Raw genomic sequence first — 15,808 nt, forward strand, 5'->3', positions numbered from 1 at the left:
TCAACTGAGGCACAGCATACAAAGTTATTCATTCAAAGAATATATTCTTGAGCATTTATTACGTGGTTGATTGTGACGTGCTAGCTGCTGGGGAGATACAAACATGAAAAAGGTGAAGTCTTTGCCAGCAAGGAGCTTGTAATCGAGTAGGTAAGGAAAAAGATGCCCCCAACTAACCATGTGAATTATAGGGGTATATCGGGGTGGGGTCTTTTGTAGTCCAGGCTCTTTCTGTTGCACATAGCAACAACCAGTTCAAACCGCCTTAAGCAATAAAGGGAATTTATTGGTTCCTGTATCAGGGAAGGATGCGGTAGATTGAGGAATTCAAACAAAATTGTTGGGTCCCCTTCTCCTCATCCTTTCTCTGTGTCTCTCTCTTTCTCTGTCTCATCAAGGCAGTGACAGATTCCTGGAAAAGGGGCCTTGGAATTGAGCATTAAAAGATAGGATTTTAAGAGATGGCGATGGCAGGAGTCTAGGTGAAGGCAACAATATGAAAAGCAGCATTGCAAGAAAGCACAAGGCCAAGGTGGGGGTGTGTTTCCATTTGGTGGGTCCCAGAGGGTTCTCGTGGGAACTGTAGGAAATAAGTATAGTGGGGTTCAACCCAGAGCCTACATTTCGCTTCAGGAGTCTCATGAGTTGGGGTCTGCCAGGAATCTGTTTATACGAGAGAACAAGCAGCTTCCCAGGAGGGAATCATGCAAACTCTTTCTAATAACCATGCCCTAGGGGGCCAGGAGAGGGGGGGATTTGAATTTTTATAATTAATCATTTATTTTTTAAATTCAGTTTTATTGAGATATATTCACATACCATACAATCATCCATGGTGTACAATCAGCTGTTCACAATACCATCATATAGCTGTGCATTCATCACCCAATCTATTTTTTTTATTTCATCTTTTTTTTTTTCATTTTTATTGAGATTATTCAGATACCATACAATTATCCAAAGATCCAAAGTGTACAATCACTTGTCCCTGGGTACCCTCATACAGCTGTGCATCCATCACACTTAATTTTTGTTCAATTTTTAGAAACTTTTCATTACTCCAGACAAGAAATAAAGTGAAAGATGAAAAAAGAAAAAAAGAAAAGGAAACTCTAAACCTCCCCTATCCCTAACCAACCCCCCTCAATTGTTGACTCCTAGTATTGCTATAGTACGTTTGTTACTGTTTATGAAAAAATGTTGAAATACTACTAACTGTAGTATATAGTTTGCAATAGGTATATAGTTCTTCCCTATATGCCCCTCTATTATTAACTTCTAATTATATTGTCATACATTTGTTCTGGTTCATGAAGTGATTTCTAGTATTTGTACAGTTGATCATGGACATTGCCCACCATAGGATTCAGTTTTATACATTTCCATCTTTTGACCTCCAGCTTTCCTTCTGGTGACATATATGACTCTGAGCTTCCCCTTTCCACCTCATTCACACACCATTCGGCACTGTTAGTTATTCTCACATCTTGCTACCAACACCCCTGTTCATTTCCAAACATCTAAGTTCATCCTAATTGAACATTCTGCTCATACTAAGCAAGAGCATCTACATTTCTTCCACAAGGCAGGAGGGAGAGCCAAAGAAGGTAGAGAGGCAAAAGAAAGAGGAAACAAAAAAAAATGACAGCTAGGAAGCAGCAAAAGGAAAAATAACCTTAAATCAAAGTAGAATAAAGAATCAGACAATACCACCAATGTCAAGTGTCTAACATGCCTCCCCATCCCCCCTCTTATCTGCATTCACCTTGGTATATCACCTTTGCTACATTAAAGGAAGCATAATACAATGATTCTATTAGTTACAGTCTCTAGTTTATGCTGATTGCATCCCTCCCCCAATGCCTCCCCATTTTTAACACCTTGCAAGGTTGACATTTGCTTGTTCTCCCTCATAAAAGAACATATTTGTACATTTTATCACAATTGTTCGATACTCTAGATTTCACCAAGTTACACAGTACCAGTCGTTATCTTTCCTCCTTTCTTGTGGTGTCTCACATGCTCCCCATCTTTCTCTCTCAACCGTATTCATAGTTACCTTTGTTCACTGTACTTACATTGTTGTGCTACCATCTCCCAAAACTGTGTTCCAAACCACACACTCCTGTCTTCTATCACCCTGTAGTGCTCCCTTTAGTATTTCCTGTAGGGCAGGTGTCTTGTTCACAAAGTCTCTCATTGTCTGTCAGAAAATATTTTGAGCTCTCCCTCATATTTGAAGGACAGCTTTGCTGGATACAGGATTCTTGGTTGGTGGTTTTTCTCTTTCAGTATCTTAAATATATCACACCACTTCCTTCTTGCCTCCATGGTTTCTGTTGAGAGATCCGCACAGAGTCTTATTAAGCTTCCTTTGTATGTAATGGATTGCTTTTCTCTTGCTGCTTTCAGGATTCTCTCTTTGTCTTTGACATTTGATAATCTGATTATTAAGTGTCTTGGCGTAGGCCTCCTCATATCTCTTCTGTTTGGAGTACGCTGAGCTTCTTGGATCTGTAATTTTATGTCTTTCATAAGAGATGGGAAATTTTCATTAATTATTTCCTCTATTATTGCTTCTGCCCCCTTTCCCTTCTCTTCTCCTTCTGGGACACCAATGATATGTACATTATTGTACTTTGTTTCATCCTTGAGTTCCTGGAGACGTTGCTCATATTTTTTCATTCTTTTCTCTATCTGCTCCTTTGCGTGTAGGCTGTCAGGTGTTTTGTTCTCCAGTTCCTGAGTGTTTTCTTCTGCCTCTTGGGATCTGCTGTTGTATGTTTCCATTGTGTCTTTCATCTCTTGTGTTGTGCCTTTCATTTCCATAGATTCTACTAGTAGGTTTTTTGAACTTTTGATTTCTGCCGTATACATGTCCAGTGCTTCCTTTACAGCCTCTATCTCTTTTGCAATATCTTCTCTAAACTTTTTGAATTGATTTAGCATTAGTTGTTTAAATTCCTGTATCTCAGTTGAAGTGTACGTTTGTTCCTTTGACTGGGCCATAACTTTGTTTTTCTTAGTGTAGTTGTAATTTTCTGTTGTCTAGGCATGGTTTCCTTGGTTATCCAAATCAGGTTTTCCCAGACCAGAACAGGCTCAGGTCCCAGAGGGAAGAAATATTCAGTATCCGGTTTCCCTGCGGGTGTGTCTTAGAAAATTGCTTCACCCTTTGATGCCTCGGGTCACTGTGCTTTTCTGTCCAGCAGGTGATGCCTGTTAGCCTATAATTCTTGACTGGTGTGAGGAGGTATGGCCGTGTTCCCCCAGGCTCTGGGGTCTGGTTCTGAATGGAAAGGGCCCCACCCCTTTCCTCCTAGAGAAGACAGACCCCCCAGGTGGAGGTCATTAGCATTTCAATGGTCTCTCTCTCTGCTTGTGCTGTCTCCGCCCTTCCCCGAGTCACAGCACTGGAAACTGAAAATGGCTGGGGCTTTCTCCACTGAGCCAAAAAAGAAACAGATAGTCCCCTTCAGACCCAGTCCAAGGCGACCCTCCGGCTCTCCCAGGTCAGTCGTCACCCAAAGCCTCTGTCTGTTTTTTGGGGCTGCGTACCTGTAGTGAGCAGTTCACACTTGCTACTTAAAACCCCAGTTGGAGCTCAGCTGAGCTGTATTCGCTTGCTGGGAGAGAGCTTCTCTCTGTCACCACGAGGCTCTGCAGCTCGGGCTATGGGGGAGGGGGTCTCCCACCCTGGTTCCGCAGGTTTTACTTACAGATTTTATGCTGTGTTCTCGGGCATTCCTCCCAATTCAGGTTGGTGTATGATGAATGGATGGTCTCGTTTGTCCCCCTGCAGTTATTCTGGATTATTTACTAGTTGTTTCTGGTTTTTTGTAGTTGTTCCAGGGGGACTACTTAGCTTCTACTCCTCTCTATGCCGTCATCTTGCCCGAAGCTGATCCATCACCCAATCTATTTTTGAACATTTTCCCTATACCAGAAAGAATCAGAATAAGAATATAAAGTAAAAATAAAAAAGAACACCGAAACCATCCCCCCCATCCCACCCTATTTTTCATTTAGTTTTTGTCCCCATTTTTCTACTCATCCATCCATACGCTGGATAAAGGGAGTGCAATCCACAAGGTTTTCACAATCACACAGTCACCCATTGTAATCTACATTGCTATACACTCGTCTTCAAGAGTCAAGGGCTGGAGTTTGGTAGTTTCAGGTATTTACTTCTAGCTATTCCAATACATTAAAACCTAAAAAGTGTTATCTATATAGTGCATAAGAATGTCCACCAGAGTGACCTCTTGACTCCATTTGAAATCTCTCAGCCACTGAAGCTTTATTTCGTTTTATTTTGCATCCCCCTTTTGTCAAGAAGATGTTCTCAATCCCACAATGTCAGGTCTAGATTCATCCCCGGGAGTCATATCCTGTGTTGCCAGGGAGATTTACACCCCTGGGAGTCAGGTCCCACGTAGGGGGGAATCATTTATCTTTAACTAGATTTTTTAATTGAAAAGGGAAGAGATGTATCCTAATAGTTCAAAGAAGTATTCGATGGAAAATCTTTCTCCCTCCCACCCCAGACCCCTTGACAGGGATGGGGTGATTTTGAGTTAATTCTAGTTGCCACTGCCCAGCCTGTGGGCCCACATTTAGGTGTCAGAGAGAAAGACGGGGTGTCCAAAGTAAAAACTGAGAGAGGTATCTTCACTAAAATCTCTGAAGGAATCTGGAGAGACAAGATGGACATAGGGAAAGTTTTGGTGCCCTGGCATCAAAGGGTGAGAATGAATCCTGCCCACCTGGGTAAGGACCCCACAGGGCGGTAGCACAAGGAGGGCTCTAAAGGGCAGAGTCAGCTTTGACACATCAACGCTTTCAGCTCAGCAGCAGCTTGGACAGAGCAGGTATAGGCCTGAGACTCCAGTGACACCAGGCAACGTCACCCAAGGCAACTAGATTTGTGGGGATGGGGTGGCCCACTGGAAGGAAGCAGGGAAGGCAGCTCAGGACATGGCATCTGCAGAAGGCCTCAACCTCAGTGGTGGACGCGGATATCGGAGGGGACCTAACGGTGCAGTGGTTGAGAGTCTGGTTTTCTGAGTCAGCCTGCCCAGGCTTTATCCTGACATTGTCGCTAACTAGTTCCCACTGGTACCTACTCCACAGGGTGTTGTGAAGGTTTGCTCAGGCAACACATGTGAACAGTTCAACCCAGTATCTATCTCAGGGAACTCATTAGCTGTTATTATTTGTATTAAGAGGTGCTTCAGTGTGTGGAGTCCTCAACAGAAGATCCTAATGAAGGAGAGAAGAGCAGAAGGACAGGGAGAGGAGCCTCAGAAAGAACAGGGGTATCTGCAGCAGTTGGAGGTGTGGGGTGGGGGTGGGGATGTGGTTCAGCTAGAACATTGTTTATTTTTTATGAGGCTGAATCCATCCTTTTGTTCTCTCAGGCCACAGGAGTGAGGTTAGAATTCACAGTGGATTTTGAATGCTTAGCTGAAAAGCTTAGATCTCATTCAAGAGGTGTGAAGAACAATTGGAGAGAACTATATTAAGATTAATCTGGAGCCCTGTGCAAAGAAGTTGGAAAAGAGAGACCAATTAAAAGATTATTACCATTGACTGTGAGAAAAGGCATACAGGGCTGAAATAGTGTGGTAGCGCTGAGAATAGAGAGGAAGGGACAGATGTGAAAGAAACGCTTGGCAACAAAACTATCCCAGGATATATAAATCAACTGCTTGCCCAAATTTTCAACGTGTTCCAGTCTAAATACTAGAGTTTTGGAAACTATGCAAACTAGCACCTTGCCATATGCAATCCAACAATCTATTGGATTTTTTTTTGTTGTTCACATATATTGTTTTAAACAATTAAATGATTTTTCCATATTAAACTAATTATTTTATTAAACATCATACTGAATGATGATTCTCTACCACAAATATCGTAATTGATTTCCTATTCCCAGATCATTTTACATTTGTAGATTTTAAACTATTTGGCCCTATGTTGACCCATTATAAATCAAGTAAATTATTAATAAAGTTTATAATAGGTGGCAAATACAATACTTAACAAAACATTTCTGTACTGTAGCTAACAGATGTTAATTCCTAACACCAGTGGTTTATTTCCTTTTATATAGATTTTAAATATTTATTCTCCCAATTAAGGAAAGAAAAATAAATGAAATAATCAAGGGGAAAATAAATATTCCAAATAATTTCATTAACAAATTATAATCAGATCACTAGGATTTAAGAAAAACAAACTGACATTAATGACTTTGTTATCACCATTGTGTATCACTATCTTCTTGGAATTCAGAATTTTGATACTAAATTCAGAACTATGAATTAGAAGCATTTTTAAATGATAGCAAAAATGTGCAAACCTAAGGTTAAATTTGTCCAGTTATCCAGGAATGAAACTATTTAATACTATTATGTGGTTTTAAGCTTGATTTTTCCTCCTCAATTAGTTAAGGGTAAGAATACCTACTTTCTAATGCTATTGTGAGGATTAAATGATGTATCTTCTGTTCAACTATGAAGTGGCTACGTATGAAGAATGTTGTCTTTTCAGTTTTTGAAAAATACAGAAATTATAAAATTAACATTCATACAGATATTTAATCCATGAGTGGAATGGATTTGAACTGAACATTCTTAGATATTTTGGTTACCAAACCCTTTTCTCAGGCAACTGATTGGACTACAGATAATACACACAGTGGGCAGGTAGCAGGTGACCCACAAATACATCACTGGCGAGGTTACCAGGAAGCTTGCAGGACAAAGCAATTTACTTCCTAATAAGTCCTTTCTCTGATGCAGGTATCCTCTGGAGTCATAAAGTGGCATCAACAATTTTTGAATTTGGGAATGGCTCTTTATTCATTCATTAAATCAAATAGTTGTTGTCTATTATGAAGAGGCAAGCTATTATGGCATGGTGGTTTAAGGCCTGGCTTTCCCACTTACAGTCTAGCATAGTCAATAAGAGAGCAGACTTTGGGGCTGACAGATCTGAGTTTGAGTCCTGGCTCTGCTACTTCCTAGCTTTGTCCCCTTGACAACGTTACTTAAACCTCTCTCAGGATCAGTCTCCTCACCTGTAAAATGAGAATAACTCATAGAATTAGGGTTTCTTTGAAGAGTAAATGAGATAAAGCATGTAAAAACCTTGCATGACATCTAGAATAAAAGCTATGTATACAAGTATATTTGCCAGCATATGGGCATGCTAGTTCTTTTTCTAGACTTTATTGTTATTATTAATGATGATTTGCAAAAAGAATATCTGTATTTACTAAATGGTGTTGGAAGAAGTGGGTGGTCATATGGAAAAACTTGTTTCAGTCCTACCTTACTCCTTAGCCCTGAATTAATGTCAGAAGGATAAAAGATATAAACCTTAAAAAAAAAAAAAAAAACCTTGAAACTACTAGAAAAAAACATAAAGGATGTTTTAAATAATATTGAAATAGGACAGCCTTTTCTAATTATGACACAAAACCCAGAAGCCATGAAAAATAAATTGATCAATTCTACTGCATAAAACACATTCTGTGTGGACTAATAAAACATTATACACAAAGTAAAAACTGAAAAACTGGAGAAAATTTGCAACACACATCACCGACAAAGACATAATTTCCTTAATATATAAAAAACTCTAACAAATCAATAAAAAGACCAGCAACCTAATAGGAAAAAGAGGATATGAGCAGACAATTCACAGGAAAGGAAAAATGAATGACTCTTAAACATTTGAAAAGATGCTCAAATTCTCTCATAATAAAAGAAATGCACACTTAAACTGCAATTTAGGTACCATTTTTCACCCAGGAGACTGGGGAAAAAAATCAAACAAGTTGATTCCACAGTATATTGGTGTGATGAGACAGAATAGACACTCATACATTTTGAAGAGAATGCAAATTGGCATAACTATGGAAGCCATTTGTCAATATCTAAGAGAATTACATATGCACATATCCTTGAACTACCCATCCACTTCTAAGAATTTACCCTACAAAAATACTTCAACCATGCACTATGACATATATACAGGGATATTCACTACACTATTGTTAGTAACAGCAAGACATTGGAAGCTGTGGTATATTCAAAAAACAGAATACTATCTAGACATTAAGAAAGAGAGAGAAAGAGGCAGCTGCACACATATAAATGCTCCTATTACTGGGTCATAATCCATGCCAAAACTCAGTGACCTAAAACAACAATTTATGATAATGTCTCATAGATCTGCACGTTCACTGTGCTCAGCTGGACAATTCTCTCTTGGAGTCTCTTGTGGGATTGCAATAAGATGGAGGCTGTGACTGGAGTCATCTGAAGGCTTTACTGGGTTGGATGACCATGGTGGCTTCTGCCTTTACATCTTGCATCTCTGATAGGACAGATAGAACAGCTGAGGACCAGCCAGGAATCTTTCTCTCTGTCCCTGCAGCCTCTTCTCAGGACTAGCTTGGGCTTCTTCATAGTATGGTAGTCTCAGGGTAGTCAGACTTCTTACACATGTGGCTGGATTTCCCCAGAGTATGCATTCCAAGAGCAACTGTTCCAAGAGAGAGGAAATAGAAGCTGCCAATCCTCTTAAAATCTAGGATGGGAACTGGCACAGTGTCACTCTTACTGCCTTATTTTGGTTAAGCCGTTATAGGGGCAGCACAAATTCATGGGGAGGGAAATCAAGTCCACTCCACAGGGAGAATGACAGATTTTGCAGTTATTTTTAATTCATCACACAATGAATTTAGAAAAGATTCTAGGAATAATTTCCTAGATATATTGTTAAGTGAAAAAAGGGAGGTGAAAGACTGTATATTTTGTCTGCTATATTTGCATTAAAATTTTTTTTTTAATTGGAGAAGTTGTGAGTTTAAAGAAAAATCATGCATAAAATATGGGTGACACCCTAAGGTTTGACTTAGGGCTCACTGTTTGCGTTGTGTGGTTCTATGAATTTTTTTAAATTCTAGTAACATGTATACAATCCATAACTTACCCTTTTAACCACATTCAAATATAGAATGCAGTGCTGTTCACTACATTCACAATGTTGTGCTACCATCACCACCATCCATTACTAAAACTTCTCCATTGCTCCAAATAGAAACTCTATACATTTTAAGTTTTAACTCCCTGTTCCCAACCCCACCTCCATCCCCTAGTAACTTATATTCTAGATTCTGACTCTATGAGTTTGCTTTTCCTTATTATTTTATATCACTCAGACCATACAATATTTGTCCTTTTGCATCTGGCTTATTTCATGCAACATGAAGTCTTCAAGGTTCATCCATGTTGTTGCATATATCAAAATTTCGTTCCTTTTTAGGGCTGAAGAATATTCCATTGTATGTATATGCCTCATTTTGTTCATCCATTCAATGGTTGATGGACACTTGATTTGCTTCCATCTTTTTGCAATTGTGAATAATGTCTCTATGAACATCAGTGTGCAAATACCTGTTCAAGTCTCTGCTTTCAATTCTTTGGGGTATATACCTAGTAGTGGGATTGCCAAGTCATATGGTAAATCCATACTTAACTTTCTGAGGAGCTGACAAACTGTTTTCCACAGTAGTTGCATCACTTTACATTCCCACCAATGAATGAGTGTTCCTATTTCTTCACACCCTCTCCAAAACTTGTAATTTTCAACTTTTTTAAAAAAATAGTAGCTATTCTAGACGATATGAACTGGTACCTTATTGTGGTTTATACTTTCATTTCCATAATGGCTAATGATGCTGAGCATCTTTTCATATGTTTTGGGCCATTTGTATATCTTCTTTGGGGAAATGTCTATTCAAGTCTTTCACCCACTTTTAACATGGGTTGTTTGTCTTTTTGTTGTTGAGTTTAAGGATTTCTTTATATATTCTGGATATTAAACCCTGATCAGATATGTGGTTTTCAAATATTTTCTCTCACTGTGTGGGCTGTCTTTTTACCTTCATGATAAAGTCCTTTAATGTACAAATATTTTAACTTTTGATGAGGTCCCATTAATCTATTTATTCTTTTGTTCCTCGTGCTTTGGGTGTAAAGTCTAAGAAACCATTGCCTAACACAAGGTCCTGAAGATGCTTCCCTACATTTTCTTCTAGGAGTTTTATAGTTCTGGCTCTCTTTTTAGATCTTTGATCCATTTTGAGTTGATTTTTTTTTAGTGTGAGGTAAGGGTCCACCTTCATTTTTTTTGCTAATGGAGATCCAGTTTTCCTAACACCATTTGTTGAAGAGACTCTTCTTTCCCAATTGAGTGGTCTTTGCCCCCTTGTCAAAAATCAGTTGGCCATAAAAGCAAAGGTTGGGTTCTGAATTCTAAATTCTATTCCATTGGTCTATATGTCTGCCCTCATGTCAGTACCATGCTGTTTTGATTACTGTGGCTTTGTAATATGTTTTTAAGATTGGGAAGTGTGAGTCTTCCAACTTTGTGCTTCTTTTCAAAATGGCTTTAACTATTCAGGGCTCCTTACCCTACCATATAAATTTTATGATTGTCTTTTCCATTTCTGCAAAGAAGGTTGTTGGAATTCTTATTGGGATTGCATTGAATCTGTAAATTATTTGAGTAGAATTGACATCTTAACAATATTTAGTGTTCTAATCCATGAATACAGAATGTCCTTCCATCTATTTAGGTCTTCTTTGATTTATTTTAGCAATGCTTTGTAGTTTTCTGTGTCCTTTACTTGTGTCCTTTACATCTGTGTCCTTTACATCCTTGGTTAGATTTTTTTATTCCTAGCTATTTGATTCTTTTAGTTGCTATTGTAAATGAATTTTTTTTCTTGATTTCTTCTTTTGATTTCTCATGCTAGTATATAGAAACACTACTGATATTTGGGTGTTGATATTGTACCCTGCCACCTTGCTGAATTAATTTATTAGCTGTTTTTGAGAATTTTTCAGGATTTTCTGCACACAGGATTATGTTATCTGCAAAAAGAGAATGTTTTATTTCTTCCTTTCCAATTTGAATGACTTTTATTTCTTTTTCTTGCTCAGCATTGAATAACAGTGGTGACAGTGGCATCCTCGTCTTGTTTCTGATGTTAGAGGAAAAGATTTCAGTTTCACTATTAAGTATGATGCTAGCTGTGGGCTTATCATATATGCCATTTATCTTGTTAAGGAAGTTTCTTTCCATTCCTTGTTTTCTAAGAGTTTTTATCAAGAAGAGGTGCTGGATTTTGTCAAATGCCTTTCCTGCATCAATTAAGATGATTATGTTTTTTCCCTTTATTCTGTTAATGGGGTGTATTACATTAATTGATTTCCTTATAAATGCCTGGGATAAGTCCCACTTGATCATGGTGTAGTATTCTTTTACTGTGCTGTTGGATTTCATTTACTAATTCTGTTACGAATTTTTGCACTGTATTCAAAAGAGATATTGCCCTGTAATTTTCTTTTCTTGTGGTATCTTTATGTGCCTTTGGTATGAGGTTGATGTTGGCCTCATAGAATTAGAGAGTGTTCTCTTCTTCTAGGAGATTTTTGGAAGAGTTTGAGCAGGTCTGGTATTAATTCTTGGAAAGTTTGATAGAATTCCCCTGTGAAGCCCTCTGGTCATGGTCTTTTCTTTTTTAGCAGGTTTTTGATTACTGATTCAATCTCTTTACTAGTTATTAATTTGTTGAGACTTTCAAGAGAATGGTTTTGAATGTGCTAGTATATGCACAGATTATATCTGGAATAACACACAAGGAATTGGTAACAATGTTTGTTTCCAGGAAGGGAAATTAGATGACTGGGTAACAGGGAAAGGAGGGAGACTTTGTATTGTATACCCTTTCATATGTTTTAAATTTTATATCATGTACATGTATTATCTATTAAAATTCTGAATTCATTTTAATAGACTCATGACATTTGGCATCAACATCATGAGTGAAATAAATGTTACTTGTGGTGGATTATATGACAATACTTCATGTGATCAATTAAAGAAATAGCAGTTTGTTGTCAGCTTTGTAGCTTCTTGTACTTCATTGTGAAAAGTCTGAAAGATGATTTGGTTAAAAGGGAACTGGTGGTCAAAGCAGCTATAATTGCATAACAGAACAGAAAACATAAACACAATATTAGATCCTCAGGGAATAATTATAAGGCTAATTCTCACATTCTTTAAATTTTTCACCAGCCTAATAAACAATTGTAAAAAAAAAAATCTTGCTTCAACAGGGCACAAGATTTTTCATTAGAAATGATGCAAAACTTCCTCACTATTAAGTTATATTTGAATAAGAGCAAGAAAAGGAAGCAAGGAATGAAGGAAAGAAGAAAGAAAAAGAGAGAGAAAGAGATAGATAAGAAGAAAGGAAGGGAGGAATGTAGGAAGGAAAAAGGAAGGAAGGTCTTTGTGAGGTATTTTAATGAAAGTATTGGAGTTACAATAACTAGACATTTTGCTGGATGTGATTGTGAATGGTTTCTTAACTCTGAGCAACAGTAAGGCTTATTGATGAATTACTGGTATCTCAGTGAACATTCCTAATTTGGGACACATTTTTGAAATGAAGGTATTTAGAGTCTTTTTTCAAAAATGTTCAGATAACTGAAACAACAGTAATGAGATTGAACTGATTTCAAATAATACCCATTTTCAACAACTGCATTTTTGACACATCTGATCATCTCCCTGTTGATCAAGGCTTAGTGTAAAAAATGTTTTTTCAAGAAAATGAAGAGATTGAATTCTTTGTGACTTTTTCTGAAGAATAATAAAAGGTTGCGTTAAGATACAAGGTTGCCAAGACTGATACTGACCCTTGGAAGCATGCTAATAACATTTTAGTTGCTAAGAATTTCTTTTTATACATAGAAAATACTTCTGCTCTTCTTAAGAAGGATTTCGAAGCTCCAAAGACAGAATTTTGATTCTAGATTTTATACAATGTTGCCATTCTTTTTCATGATGTTAATTTCAAAAAGGAGGTTAGAGCATATGAGTACTACAAGCAGTCTGTGAAAATATGTGCCTGCAACAGGATTTAGAAGAAGAAATGAGAAATGTGTGCCACTTAAAGCAAGAGTATTATGAAAGAAAATTACGTTTTACAGTAAAATGGATCCATTGAAATAGGAAAGTTTTACATTAAATGGAAATATAAATCATGATGGCCTCTCTCATTTTGCCTTGATTCAGTAGAGGTAGGGAGAAGGTGAGTGTAGTGGACATGGTAGGTTTTTTTGGCTGGTCCGCATCCACCCCTACCCTCTTCCTATCAGTGGCTCAATCGTCCTTTGGCGGGAATCCTGTGTTGTGCGTTTGGTTGGTGTGTGAGCTTTCCCTGGCAGATACCTTCCACTTCCGATGCCCTTTACAGAAACAGGGGGCAGATCTTTCCACCAGCTGCCCCTTGGCGTCCCCAGGGAGCAGACGCGTGGCCTAACTCAGTCAATCAAATGCTCCCTTACAGGAGTTTGCATCGTGAGTGAGTGAAACAAGGACTGAGGGAATCTGGCGGTCAGGCTGCTCCCAGCAGCAGTGGCATTGTGCCGAGACAGTTCAGCCTCTGCTACCTCACCTCCAAGGCTCCCCTGCATCCAGCCTTTCTTTAAAGCCTTCCAGTCAATTTGGTGAATCCCCAATGCTTATCTGTATTTATTTATTTATTTATTTTTGCCTACCCATATTATTGAGATACGGAATCAGTTGCATGTAACAGAAACCAAAAATAACTGGCGCTTAAGATAGTTTATTTCTTTCTCACATAAAAGTTTGGACATAGGCATTTAAGATGCTATGGTGGCTCTGTCATCATCTGGGACACAGATGTCTGCTTTGCCTTCCCGAGGGTATGGACTTCTTCGTGGTCTATGATGGAGCTTCAGCAATCACTTATGTGTTACAGGGAGCAGAACAGAAGATAAAGGACAGAAGTGAATGCCTCCATCCTTTAAAGATATGTCCAGGAAATTGCTCACACCACTTCTGCTTGCATCTCATTAGCCGTAACTTAGTTACATGGTCACAGCCATTTGCAAGGGAAGCTGGAAATAAAGTCTTTATTCTGGTAGGCCATGTGCCAAAAGTTCTAATATTGAGTAAAAAGGGAAGACTAGAAACTGAATACCAACTAGCAATTTCTCCCACACCTTCCAAAATTATTTTTTGCTTAACATAGCCAGAGATGATTTCTCCTACTTCCAACCAACAATCCTATCTGATTCATTAAGGAAGCCCTAAAAGGGAAGACTTAGGGAGGCAGTATAATGTAACAGGCTCTGTCATCACCATGCATACCATTGTGTAAATCAGAAATCTGGGAGTCATCTCCTCTTTTTCTCTCCTTCCATATTCAGTCAACCACCCAATCTCTTTAATCTACCTCTTTATATCTCTCCCCTTTCTTGTCATTTTCCCATTGTTGCTCTTGCCATTTTTTCCCTTGGATCCCTCCAATTCTACTGATTTCCCTGTGGAGTGCTCTTTCTAAAACCTAAATCTACATAATGTTTCAATTAATTCTTCTCAAGGATAAAATCCTTACTCTCTTGTGTGGCATACAAGGCTGTCACTCTTGCACACAACCTTTGTGTCTGGTATCTTGGATACTTCCCTGTCCCTCAGATAGGTCTGCTTTAACAAGAACCCATCTGTTCTAGTTTGCTAATGCTGCCAGAATGGAAAATACCAGAGATGGATTGGCTTTTATAAAAGGGGGTTTATTTGGTCACACAGTTACAGTCTTAAGGCCATAAAGTGTTCAAGGTAACATATCAGCAATCGAGTACCTTCACTGGAGGATGGCGAATGGTGTCCGGAAAACCTCTGCTAGCTGGAAAGGCACATGGCTGGCATCTGCTCCAAAGTTCTGGTTTCAAAATGGCTTTCTCCCAGGATGTTCCTCTCTAGGCTACAGTTCCTCAAAAATGTCACTCCTGTTGCACTTGGGGGTATTTGTCCTCTCTTAGCTTCTCCGGAGCAAGAGTCTGCTTTCAACGGCTGTCTTCAAACTGTCTCTCATCTGCAGCTCCTGTGCTTTCTTCAAAGTGTCCCTCTTGGCTGTAGCTCCTCTTCAAAATGTCACTCACAGCTGCACTGAGTTCCTTCTGTTTGTCAGCCCATTTATATGGCTCCACTGATCAAGGCCCGCCCTGAATGGGTGGGGCCACGCCTCCATGGAAATATCTCATCAGTTATCACCTACAGTTGGGTGGGGCGCATTTCCATGCAAACAACCTAATCCAAACTTCCAACTTAATCCCCACTAATATGTCTGCCCCACAAGATTGCATCAAAGAATATGGCTTTTTCTGGGGGACATAATACATTCAAACCAGCACACCATCCTTGCTCACACATAATTTTCAGGTAACCAGAAACTACAAGTGGTTAAATGTGACAAGGAAGGAGAATGAGGGGCAGCATGCTGTCCAGACAGATAAGGGTGTAGCACCATCCACTTATTAAGGAGCTTTTTACAAATAAGACATGCATGGTGAACCAGACTATTATTCATGCTTATTTATACCCCCAGTCCTAAATATTGGGCCAAATACCTACAGCAATTAAACACCAGTAAAATGACAGCTCACTAGAAATCATGGAGATGAAAAGGATGTGTGGTAGCCCCCAAGGATCATATTCTCTGATCTATGTACATTTCAGCATTCTTCAATAATTTAACTCAAAGCAAAACATTGATATCTGTTCTAATTACTATGTCAGTATAATCAGAAATTACAGATAAACACATGGAGATCACTGTCTGCTTTGACAAAATATTGCACCATATATAGATGTCAAATAAATGAGCAAATCATTATACAGATAAGATCGA

The 15,808-nt window shown here is 38.6% G+C and overlaps 1 protein-coding gene across 1 annotated transcript in view; it reads right to left on the reverse strand.

Annotated features, from left to right (window-relative positions):
- Window positions 1–3,842: 3,842 nt before the first annotated feature.
- The window catches only part of RPS6KB1 (ribosomal protein S6 kinase B1), a 169,934-nt gene continuing 157,968 nt past the window's right edge, over window positions 3,843–15,808 (reverse strand). The window contains exon 15 of the mRNA XM_037808430.1: window positions 3,843–3,937. Within this exon, the coding sequence (XP_037664358.1) occupies window positions 3,919–3,937 (19 nt within the window). The 3' untranslated portion in view covers window positions 3,843–3,918. The remainder of the gene's footprint in view (window positions 3,938–15,808) is intronic.

Source organism: Choloepus didactylus, chromosome 18 (assembly GCF_015220235.1).
Source record: "Choloepus didactylus isolate mChoDid1 chromosome 18, mChoDid1.pri, whole genome shotgun sequence".
Taxonomy (NCBI): domain Eukaryota; kingdom Metazoa; phylum Chordata; class Mammalia; order Pilosa; family Megalonychidae; genus Choloepus; species Choloepus didactylus.